At 41.5% G+C, this 13010-nt stretch overlaps 1 gene segment (V, D, J or C); it reads left to right on the top strand.

The window, feature by feature from the left end:
* The window catches only part of LOC130277220 (T cell receptor alpha variable 38-1-like), an 82211-nt gene extending 74344 nt beyond the window's left edge, over positions 1–7867 (top strand). The window contains 2 exon segments of the V gene segment in view: positions 7249–7315; positions 7441–7867. Of these exon segments, the coding sequence occupies positions 7273–7315; positions 7441–7829 (432 nt within the window).
* Positions 7868–13010: the final 5143 nt, after the last annotated feature.

Raw genomic sequence — 13010 nt, 5'->3', positions numbered from 1 at the left:
CTCCAGGCTCTGTCATTGTGCCGCTCTGCGGCAGTGATTCTAAAAGCGATGCCTGTAATCTGCATGTCATTCTGAATAGCAGTATTATTTCACCACGCCATCACACTCCATATACGTGTTAGAACACAGCAAAGTGTTCTACACCCCTGTTGAGGCTCTCTGTAGGCCAGAAATAGTCGTTTTTAATATAGATTTGCCGTGAATTAATTAGAATCGAAGCATATGTTTTCGAAAAATTTGGGAAAATTTTTCAAAAGTTCGCTTATCTCTAGTGGTGACCACAGACAACTTCTCAGTTCCTATACTTCCTGGCTGATGTTTTGGTCACTTTTGAATGCTGGCGGGGCTTTCACTCTAGAGGTAGCATGAGACGGAGTCTACAAACCACACAAGTGCCTCAGGTAGTGCAGCTCATCCATGATGGCACATCAATGCGAGCTGTGGTAAGAAGGTTTGCTGTGTCTGTCAGCGTAGTGTCCAAAGAACGGAGACACTACCAGGACACATGCCAGTACATCAGGAGACATTTAGGAGGCCATCAGAGGGCAACAACCCAGCAGCAGGACCGCCACCTCTGCCTTTGTGCAAGGAGGAGCAGGAGAAGCATTGCCAGAGCCCTGCAAAATGACCTCCAGCAGGCCACAAATGTGCATGTGTCCACTCAAACGATCAGAAACAGACTCCATGAGCGTGGTATGAGGGCCCGACATCCACAGGCGGGGGTTGTGCTTACAGCCCAACACCGTGCAGGACATTTGACTTTTGCCAGAGAACACCAAGATTCACAAATTCACCACTGGCGCCCTGTGCTCTTCACAGATGAAAGCAGGTTACACATCTGACAGAGGTGACAGAGTCTGGAGATGCGGTGGAGAACGTTCTGCTACCTGCAACATCCTCCAGCATGACCGGTTTTGCAGTGGGTCAGTAATGGTGTGGGGTGGCATTTCTTTGGGGGGCCACACAGCCCCCCATGTGCTTGCCAGATGTAGCCTGACTGCCATTAGGTATCGAGCTGAGATCCTCAGACCCCTTGTGAGACCATATGCTGGTGTGGTTGGCCCTGGATTCCTCCTAATGCAAGACATTGCTAGACCTCATGTGGCTGGAGTGTGTGAGCAGTTCCTGCAAGAGGAAGGCATTGATGCTATGGACTGACCTGCCCATTCCCCAGACCTGAATCCTATTAAGCACATCTGGGACATCAGGTCTCGCTCCATCCACCAATGCCACGTTGCACCACAGACTGTCCAGGAGTTAGTGGATGCTTTAGTCCAGGTCTGGGAGGACATCCCTCAGGAGAACATCCACCACCTCATCAGGAGCATGCCCAGGCATTGTAGGGAGGTCATACGGGCACGTGGAGGCTACGCACACTACTGATCCTCATTTTGACTTGTTTTAAGGACATTACATTAAAATTGGATCAGCCTGTAGTGTGGTTTTCCACTTAGATTTTGAGTGTAACTCCATATTCAGACCTCCATGGGCTGATAAATTTGATTTCCATTGATAATTTTTGTGTGATTTTGTTGTCAGCACATTCAACTATGTAAAGACGAAAGTATTAGTTTGTTCATTCGGATCTAGGATGTGTAATCTTATTGTTTCTTTTTTATTTTTTTATTTTTTTTGAGCAGTGTAAAATAAATGAAGCAAACATTTAAGAGAAGGCACTCCAAAGTATTGAGCGCATTAGGGTGCTAGGTTTTGCCACACAAATGTAAGGAATTCCCCATGGGGATGAAATATTCTAGGTGGAGATTCCATATGCAGTGGATAGCAGCAAAATTAAACAATTGGCACAATGGCTGTGTCAACATGCACCACCCCATTAATGACAATGCCCATTATCTGGAATTTTAGCCACAGAAATTTTGCAGTGTGCACAGTGCTGTAGAATCTTATTGAAAACAATGGGAGGCTGCTACTTTGGAATTTTTTAGTGGAATTTGCATAGGCCCTAACACATGCAAATTTTATTGTGTTCTGCAGTGGAAAATTCATGTAGACCGTGTGAAGTATAACAGTGGTGTAAAATGGAGCATAAACAGATGTTTATAAACAGAAAAATAAGATAAAATAAATTACAAATGATATTAAAAAGAAAACAAAAAAGTTTTTAATGAATTATTGCACAAAAGGGGGAATGTTTTCTAGTTATAGATTCCCTTTAATGTTGACTAGAATGAGTGATATGCGCCACCAGAGGGTAGCCAAACACAGCTCAAAGGATTTAAAAGAGAAATCTAGATTTTTTTTTTTTTATTAAGTCATGATGGCATCTTTACCAGATGTTTTCATAGTTATCCCTGCAAATTCATCAGGTATTTTGTTTATTTTTTGATTGAAAGTAAAGTTATGCAGACTGTGCTATTTTTCTGTCAAAAACACAGGAACCACTAATAAAAATCTAAAATTATCAATTTGAACATAGCCTTAGATTCACATGCAAAAGCTCTATGCTCAAGTAAAGACTAAAACATCCATGTTTTACTATGTAACATGGACCAGATGAAACTTCACAGAATCAAGTAAAAATTTTAAATGTTAAAACTGTTTATCCCCTTAAGGACTGAGCCCTTTTTCACCTTAAGGACTGAGCCCTTTTTTGCAATTCTGACCACTGTCACTTTATGCATTAATAACTCTGGGATACTTTTACTGATTATTCTGATCCCAAGAAATTTTTTCGTAACATATTCTACTTTAACAAAGTGGTAAATTTTCGTCATTACTTTCATCCTTTCTTGGTGAAAAATCCCCAAATTTCATGAAAATTTTGCATTTTTCTAACTCTGCTTGTAGGGAAAATGGATATTCCAAATAAATTATATATTGATTCACATATACAATATGTCTACTTTATATTTGTATCTTAAAGTTGACATGTTTTTACTTTTGGAAGACATAAGAGGACTTCACAGTTCGGCAACAATTTTCAAATTTTTCAAAAAATTTTCAAATTCGGAATTTTTCAGGGACCAGTTCAGTTTTGAAGTGGATTTGAAGGGTCTTCATATTAGAAATACCCCATAAATGACCCCATTATAAAAACTGCACCCCCAAAGTATTCAAAATGACATTCAGAAAGTGTGTTAACCCTTTAGGTGTTTCACAGGAATAGCAGCAAGGTAAACGAGAAAATTCAAAATTATAGACCCAGTTTTTGAAATTTTACAAGGGGTAAAAGGAGAAAAAGCCCACCAAAATTTGTAACCCAATTTCTCTTGAGTAAGGAAATACCTCATATGTGCATGTCAAGTGCTCTGTGGGTGCACTAGAGGCCTCAGAAGGGAAGAAGCGACAATGGGATTTTGGAGAGTGAGTTTTTCTGAAATTGCTTTTGGGGGGCATGTCCCATTTAGGAAGCCCCTATGGTGCCAGAACAGCAACAAACCCAACATGGCATACTATTTTGGAAACTACATCCCTCAAGGAATGTAACAAGGGGTCCGCTGAGCCTTACCATTCCACAGGTGTTTGACGACTTTTCGTTAAAATTGGATGTGTAAATTAGATTTTTTTCCACTAAAATGCTGGTTTTCTCCCAAATTTTACATTTTTACAAGGGATTATAGGAGAAACTCCCCCCAAAATTTGTAGCCCCATCTCTTCTGAGTATGGAAATACCCCATGTGAGGACATCAAGTGCACTGCGGGCATACTACAATGCTCAGAAGAGGAGTCACATTTGGCTTTTGGAAAGCAAATTTTGCTGAAATGGTTTTTGGGGGGCATGTCACATTTAGGAAGCCCCTATGGTGCCAGAACAGCAAAAAAAAAACACATGGCATACTATTTTGGAAGCTACACCCCTCAAGGAACGTAACAAGGGGTACAGTGAGCCTTAACACCCGACAGGTGCTTGACAAATTTTTGCTAAAGTTGGATGTGGAAATTAAAAATTCGATTTTTTTTTCACTAAAATGCTGGTGTTACCCCAAATTTTTCATTTTCACAAGGGGTAATTGGAGTAAAGCTCCCAAATTTTGTATCCCCATTTCTTTTTAGTATGGAAATACCCCATATGTGGATGTAAAGTGCTGTGCAGGCGAACTACAATGCTCAGAAGAGAAGGAGCACCATTGAGCTTTTGGTGAGAGAATTTGGTCGGAATAGAAGTGGGAGGGCATGTGCGTTTACAAATCCCCCCCGTTGTGCCAGAACAGTGGACCCCCCCCACATGTGACCCCACTTTGGAAACTAAACCCCTCACTGAATTTAAGAAGCGGGGGAGTGAGTATTTACACCCCACTGGCAGATCTTTGGAACAGTGGGCTGTGCAAATGAAAAAATCTGTCAGACACCTGTGGGGTGTAAATGCTCACTGTACCCCTTATTACTATACGTGAGGGGTTTCGTTTCCAAAATGGGGTCACATGTGTGGGGGGGTCCACTGTTCTGGCACTACAGGGGCTTTGTAAACACATATGGCCTTCAATTTCGGACACATTCTCTCTCCAAAAGCCCAATGGCGCTCCTTCTCTTCTGAGCATTGTAGTGCACCCACAGAGCACTTTACATCCACATATGGGGTATGCTCTTGCTCAGAAGAAATGGGGCTACAAATTTTGGGGGGCTTTTTTCCTATTCTCCCTTGTGAAAATAAAAAATGTAGGGTAACACCAGCATTTTAGTGAATTATTTTTTTTCATTTTCACATCCAACTTTAACGAAAATTTGTCAAACACTTGTGGGGTGTTAAGGCTCACTATACCCCTTGTTACATTCCGTGAGGTGTGAAGTTTCCAAAATGAGGTCACATCTGGGTATTTATTGTTTTGCATTTATGTCAGAACGGCTGTAAAATCAGCCACCCCTGTGCAAATCACCAATTTAGACCTCAAATGTACATGGCACGCTTTCATTTCTGAGCCATGTTGTGCGCCCGCAGAGCACTTTACGTCCACATATGGGGTAGTTCTGTACTCAGGAGAAATTGCATTACAAATTTTGGGGGTCTTTTTGTCCTTTTACTGCTTGTGAAAATTAAAAGTATGGGGCAACACCAGCATGTTAGTGTAAAAATAAATTTGTTTGCACTAAAATACTGGTGTAGACCCCAACTTTACCTTATCATAAGGGGTAAAAGGAGAAAAAGCCCCCAAAATTTGTAACACAATTTCTCCCGAGTACGGAGATACCCCATATGTGGCCCTAAACTGTTTCCTTGAAATACGACAGGGCTCCGAAGTGAGAGAGCGCCATGCGCATTTGAGGCCTGGCTGTTGCAAAACTCCCAGCATGCCCTGACAGTCAGTGGCTGTCCGGCAATACTGTGAGTTGTTGTTTTTCAACAGCTGGAGGCTCTCTTTTGGAAACAGTGCCGTGCAAGAAATTTTTATTTTTTTTATTGTGGGGGGGGGGGGGGGGGGGGGACTGTGTATATGTAGTGTTTTACTTTTTACTTTGTGTAGTGTAGTGTTTTTAGGGTACTTTCACACGATCGGCTTTACAGTCAATTTCACGATGGGAGTTTGAGCTGTGGCAGAAAATTTGCCGCATCTCAAACTTGCAGCTAAACTTGCTGTAAACCCGCCCGTGTGAATGTACCCTGTACATTCACATGGGGAGGGGGGTCAAACCTCCAGCTGTTGCAAAATTACAACTCCCAGCATTCACTGACAGACCATATATGCTGGGAGTTGTAGTTATGCAACAGCTGGAGGCACTTTGGTTGCGAAACACTGAGAGTTTGTTACTTAACTCAGTGTTTCGCAACCAGTGTGCCTCCAGCTGTTGCAAAACTAGAACTCCCAGCTTGTATAGTCTCTCAGTGCATGCTGGGAGTTGTATTTTTGCAACAGCTGGAGGCACACTGGTTGCAAAACACTGAGTTAGATAACAAACTCATTTTCACAACCAATGTGTCTCCAGCTGTTGCAAAACTGCAACAATCAGCATGCATTGACAGTAGAAGGGCATTCTGAGAGTTGTAGTTTTGCAACAGCTGGAGGCACACTACTACAACTCCCAGCATGTCCTTTGGTAGTCTGTGCATTTTGGGAGTTGTAGTTATGCAACATCTGGATGCACACTTTTTCATAGAAAAAATGTGCCTCCAGCTGTTGCATAACTACAACCCCCAGCATGCACAGACTACCAAAGGCATGCTGGGCGTTGTAGTTGGAACTCCTGGTGTTTCAAAACTACAACTCCCAGCATGCCCTTTGGCTGTGCATGCTGCGAGTTGTTGCAGCAGGAGGTGAACAGGCCTCACATCCTGCTGTATCCTGCCGCTGGGACTGCCGCCGCTGCTGCCACCGATCTTGTTGCTCCTGTTGCCGCATTTACCCTTTTTTCTGGGTCACCGGGTCACTAGAGACCCGGTTGACCCGGAATAGCCGCAAATCGCCAGTCTGAATTGACCGGCAATATGTGGCGATCGCCGACATGGGGGGTCTCAGGACCCCCCCAGGGAGTTTGCACAGGGTGCCTGCTGATACATATCAGCAGTCACCCCGGTCCGGTCCCCGCCCGGCGAGCGGCGGGGACCATAATTCCCATGGGCATACCCATACGCCCTCAGTCCTTAAGGACTTTAAAACGGGGGCATAAGGATACGCCCGGCATCCTAAAGGGGTTAAAGAGTACCTGTCATCAAACCATATTTTCTAAACTAACTCAGATTATATTCCCTAACTACTCCTAACACCCCTCCTGCTCTTAAAATAAAAATTCATACCTTTCCTCTTGCTCACATTGTGTGAGCTCCCAGCAAGAGAAAGTGGGCATTCTCCAGCCAGTTCAATGTCCCTGAAGCCTGCAAGAGCTGTGCCTCGCCATGCCCTGCGCGCACTTCCTGATTTTGGTCTCCTGCCAGGTTGAGAGGAGACCAAATTAACTGTTGTACATGTGGCAGGGAACAGAACAGAGCCACCTAGTGGTCATTTTTTCAGTGACATTAAAAACATATAAAGTTTGAGAATTTTAACAGCAAGTAAATAGCAAATTGTCTTATAATTACAAAAGAAGCAATATATTAAAATATGTATGTAATATGTAAGTTGATTTGTTTGAAAAGCAACTTTACAATTCAATTTTGTGTAGTTTTTGTACTAAACATTTGGAGATAATTTATTCATTTTAACTGGTTACTTATATTATAATGTATGTAAACTGTATTTACAGGTTGTGTGATTTGCACCAACCAGAACAAAATGTTGTCTAAATTAGGTGACATGACTGCCTTCAGAAACACAAATGCCACACCTATTCCTCTGTATAACATCCTGTTTTAAATAGAACGCTGCTCAGAACACCAGGAACATGAAGTTATTCATTTACCACTGGCTTTGGATAATAATATCAGGTAAATATAAACCTAACCTAGTTCATATGAAATGCATTATGAAAAGTATTCAGTGAATAATGGGACTTGTTATTTAATAATATATATTCTTTATCACTTGTATTTATTTACTTTTTGTCTTACAGTTGATATAATACAATGCCAGAAGAACAATACAGTGACGCAGATACCCTCCTTACTAACAGAACATGAAGGACACTTTGTCACTCTTCACTGTACATATGAAACCTCATCAAACCCATACATATTCTGGTATAGACAGAGACCTGGCCAGTACCTGGAGTATATAGCTAGGGCTGACTATGCAGGCCTTCACTTTGTAGAGGAAACATTCCGCAGTAGGATCTTTATAAAACATTATAAAACAAACTCCACAGCTCCACTCACGGTGACTGATCTTCTCATGGAAGACACTGCTGTGTATTTCTGTGCACTGAGTCCCACAGAGGTTCTTTTATCACCAATGAATATACAGAAACTGTGCCAATGCACCATAAGCATGTATGGTAACTGAGTAACATTCACAATGCATCCGGGCCCCATCCAAGAAAGAAAGTAGAGATCAAGTACTTTCAAATAAAAGGATTCAATAAAATATGTTCTATAACAGTCTACAACAGGCCTTACATATTTGGAACTAACAGGTTCACAGCATAAGCACAGATTATACTCACATCATTTACAAGCATAGAGGACCTATCCAATTCGTTTATAGCTAACACAATAAGTAGTCAGGAAGTAGAAATACAGGGAGAAGCAATAAGCTTCTATCCTCATGTATAAAGAAGAGAACACACCGTCATGGAAAATTATTATAACATGCATAGACAAATCTTCGAAAAAAACTAAATGAATACTGCACAACCAGGGTGCTCCTGCTGTTGCAAAACTACAACTCCCTGCAGCTCCCAGCGGGCATGCTGGGAGTTCTAGTGCTGGAGGCACCCTGTCTAATGCTAAAGGCACTCTGGTTTGAGCAATTACAGTTTTTTTTCCAGTTATTGTACCACTAGCCCACCAGGATTGACTATGCCTACCTTTCCCCCAGCTTTATTTTCAAGGTAGGCATTGTCAATCCTGGTGGGCAAGTGGTACAAAATTTGAAAAAAAAAAAATGTAATTGCTCAAACTGATGGCAACTGATGGTTTATACTGATGACAATTGAGGAACTTTTTTAAGCATCAGTCGTGCCATCAGTTGTGAACAGTTAAGTTAAAATACTGAGCCTGACACCACTGACATATGTAAATCTATCCTAAATGGTGTTTTTTTCTCTGCTGCTTCACTTTTCTATAATTTTGTTCTGACGGGCCCCATGCATTCGGCTGTATATGAGATAAACAACATTCTATTTTTTGATTGTTGTGTTTGAGGACCAATGTTTGGCAAAATCTTACCAATACTGTTTATCTTTGTGTAATTGTCTTCATTGGGACTTGCTATTCCCTGTGGAGTTGGAGTGCACAGGGAATACAATTATAGGAATTGGAAGGCATCTAATAATACAACTGGGAACCTGATGGTGCTTAACCCCTTAAGGACGCAGCTAATATGGCCGGTACGCCCCTTAAAGACCCAGCCTGTTTATTTAAACATGGGATGTATGACTTTATTAGAGAAAAACTCTGGTAATGTTTTGCAGATCAAAACAGTTCTGACATAGTCAGAAATGCATCATTTGTGGGACATATTTTTTTGTACATTGCTTCTGAAATGGAGGAAATGCACCCCATATTATATTACACTGTTTGCCCCCTGTTCAGCACTTACCCCCGCTTTGGCCATATTTGGTAGTCTGGACGCACGGTAAAATCCAGAAAGAAAGGAGCGCCATTTGGCTATCAGGGCATCATTTTAGGCTGAATTAATTATGGACTGCACATGCCTGCAAAGGATTCTAGCTGCCAGAACTATACCGCACTTCCACAAGTGACCCCATTCTGGCAACTATATCCCCTAAAGTTATAATTTAAGCTAAAAGTGAGCACTTTTAGTCCTTTTTGTGTGTATGAAATTATTTTAAAGTCTAGAAATTTTCTTTTTCTTTCAAAAAGGCATCATTTGTTGTACTGTACATATTTTTTTGTACATCACTTCTGAAATGAAGGAAATGCTCCCCTCCCCCATAAATTACGTTATTTATCCCATCATTGTCAATACCCCCACTTAGGCCACTTGTGTTGATGGTATTAGCATAAGTCAGTGTACAAAAAAAGCTTTTTTTCCCACATATGCATAATTAGTGGGACACATAAAAAAAATAGCTTCTAAAATTAAGAAAATGCACCCCATATTTTGTTACGCTGCTTGTCCCATGTTAGGCAGTACCCACGGTAGGCCACTTTCGATTGCAAGGTAACATGCTGGGACCCTGAAGGAGATGAGCAACATTTGGCTTTCAGGGTAATTTTATACAAATGATAGGTCCCACTCCATGCCTGCAAAGGATTCTAGCTGCCAGAACCATACCGCATACACAGATGTGACACCCATTTTGGAAAATAACCCCCCTGAAGTATTCCCCTATGGCAGTAGTGAGTACTTTACTCCCTTAATGTGTGGTTGGATTTATTACAGTCAGTGAAAATAATTAACATTTGCAATTTTTTTGTACATTGCTTCTGAAATGGAAGTAATGTACCCCCACATTTATTACCCTGTTTGTCCCATGTTAGACGCTGCCTCCACTTAGGCCATATTTTGATGATTGGCCACAGAATTCGACTTTAAGCACATAATTTTATGAAGTATAGACACGGTCCATGTCTTCAAAGGATTTGAGCTGGCAGAATGATACTGCACCCCTACAAGTGACCCCATGTTGACCCCAAGGTTTTTGTCTTACAAAGTTATACGTATTAGCTGGACAGAGGACCACTCTGATCGGTCCTTGATCGGCTAGCAGTTACATTTCCTGATGTACAGATGGGCAAAAAAGTATTTAGTCAGCCACCAATTGTGCAAGTTCTTGCACTTAGAAAGATGAGAGAGGCCTGTAATATTCATCATAGGTATACCTCAACTATGAGAGACATAATGAGAAAAGAAATCCATAAAATTACATTGTCTGATTTTTAAAGAATTTATTTGCAAATTATGGTGGAAAATAAGTATTTGGTCACCTACAAACAAGCAAGATTTCTGGCTCTCACAGACCTATAAGGCTAGGTTCAGACTACGGAATTTCCGCCTGCAATTTTGCTTTGAAATTGCAGGCAGAAATTCCGCTTTCTAAAATGTATAGTGTAGTGAATGATTTTCCGTTCACAAATTCACACTTCGGAATTTGTGAAGCGGAAAATCCGCTTTGAAAATCCGCTTTGAAAATCCGCTTAGAAATTTCCGACTGAAGAAAGGCGGTGCTCTTTCTTCAGGCGGAAATCCGCGCGGAACATATTGCAGTCTATTGGAGACTGCAGTGTCCGTGCGGTCCTAGCGCCGACTGATTCAGCCGGCGCTGGCCGCACTCGGAATCGCCGGGCAGAAATTTTCTGCCTGGAGATTCCGTAGTCTGAACCTAGCCTAACTTTTTCTTTAAGAGTCTCCTCTGTCCTCCACTCGTTATCTGTATTAATGGCACCTGTTTAAAATTGTGATCAGTATAAAAGACACCTGTCCACAATCTCAAACAGTCACACTTCAAACTCCACTATGGCCAAGACCAAAGAGCTGTCGAAGAACACCAGAAACAAAATTGTAGACCTGCACCAGGCTGGGAAGACTAAATCTGCAATAGGCAAGCATCTTGGTGTGAAGAAATCAACTGTGGGAGCAATTATTAGAAAATGGAAGACATACAAGACCACTGATAATCTCCCTCGATCTGGGGCTCCACGCAAAAGATCTCACCCTGTGGTGTCAAAATTATCACGGTGACCAAAAATCCCAGAACCACATGGGGGGACCTAATGAATGACCTTCAGAGAGCTGGGACCAAGGTAACAAAGACTACCATCAGTAACACATTATGCTGCCAGGGACTCAAATCATGCAGTGCCAGACGTGTCCCCCTGCTTAAGCCAGTACATGTCCGGGCCCATCTGAAGTTTTCTAGAGAGCATTTGGATGATCCAGAAGAGGATTGGGAGAATGTTATATGGTCAGATGAAACCAAAGTAGAACTTTTTGGTAAAAACTCAACTCGTCATTTGGAGGAGAAAGAATGCTGAGTTGCATCCAAAGAACACATACTTTGAAGCATGGGGGTGGAAACATCATGCTTTGGGGCTGTTTTCTGCAAAGGGACCAGGATGACTGATCCTTGTAAAGGAAAAAATGAATGGGGCCATGTATCATGGGATTTTGAGTGAGATCAGCAAAGGGACCAGGATGACTGATCCTTGTAAAGGAAAAAATGAATGGGGCCATGTATCATGGGATTTTGAGATCAGCCAGGGCATTGAAGATGAAACGTGGCTGGGTCTTTCTGCATGACAGTGATCCCAAACACATTGCCCGGGCAATGAAGGAGTGGCTTTGTAAGAAGCATTTCAAGGTCCTGGAGTGGCCTATCCAGTCTCCAGATCTCAACCCCATAGAAAACCTTTGGAGGTAGTTGAAACCCTGTTGCCCAGCGACAGCCCTAAAACATCACATCTCTAGAGGAGATCTGCATGGAGGAATGGGCCAAAATACCAGCAACAGTGTGTGAAAACCTTGTGAGAACTTACAGAAAACGTTTGACCTCTGTCATTGCCAACAAAGGGTATACAACAAAGTATTGAGATTAACTTTTGTTATTGAACAAATACTTATTTTCCACCATAATTTGCAAATAAATTCTGTATAAAACAGACAATGTGATTTTATGGATTTTTTTTTCTCATTATGTCTCTCCTAGTTGAGGTATACCTATGATGAAAATTACAGGTCTATCATCTTTTTAAGTGGGAGAACTTGCACAATTGGTGGCTGACTAAATACTTTTTTGCCCCACTGTATATATATATCTTCGTCATGTTGCAGGAATAGGCACCTGATCATGACAAATATATCCATCACTGGGCGTTAAAAAAGAAACGAAAAAATTATGGGAAAATAGATTTATTAATTTTGATTTGGGGGATCCCATTTATGTTTCTGCAGTATGTTAGAGGTATCCATTGGCATCATGTCAAAAAAGAATGCCAACCTCTAAAGAAGGCATCATGTCAAAAAAGAATGCCAACCTCTGAAGCAGAGTGTCATTTCTTTATGTAAATATATAAAACTCAATGAGATTTATTTACTAAGAGTGTTGTGTAGTTTTCTTTGTGGGTTTTGATTTCCGACAGGTATTTTCCCAAGGTATTTACTAAGGTTTCCCTACATTTCGCACTTTTCCCTACATTTTGCTTTTTTTTTTACAACTGTTCTGATCTGTTGGGTTTTCTTCAGCTCAAATCCACCACATTTTCTGTGAAAACCTTAGTAAATGTGCTGGGATTTTCCAAAACTGTTGGGGCCACACCTCTTTTGTCGGGACCATGCCCACTTTCTCCTGTGGTCACGCCCCTTTTCGGGTTTTTCTTGGAAAATGGAGGGTTTTGTTTTTTTGGTTCACAAATTGTGTTGCATGGAATGTGCGACACAATTTGGCTGCAAAACCCGGCAAAAAGAGTCGGGATCACGTTAGTAAATAAACCCCAATGTGTGTATGTATTTATGTTCTAGCATCACATCCAAACGGCTAAAGATATTAACATGAAACTTGGC

The sequence above is a fragment of the Hyla sarda genome, chromosome 1 (genome assembly GCF_029499605.1).
Source record: "Hyla sarda isolate aHylSar1 chromosome 1, aHylSar1.hap1, whole genome shotgun sequence".
Lineage (NCBI taxonomy): Eukaryota > Metazoa > Chordata > Amphibia > Anura > Hylidae > Hyla > Hyla sarda.
This window is presented reverse-complemented; position numbering and strand designations above follow the sequence as displayed.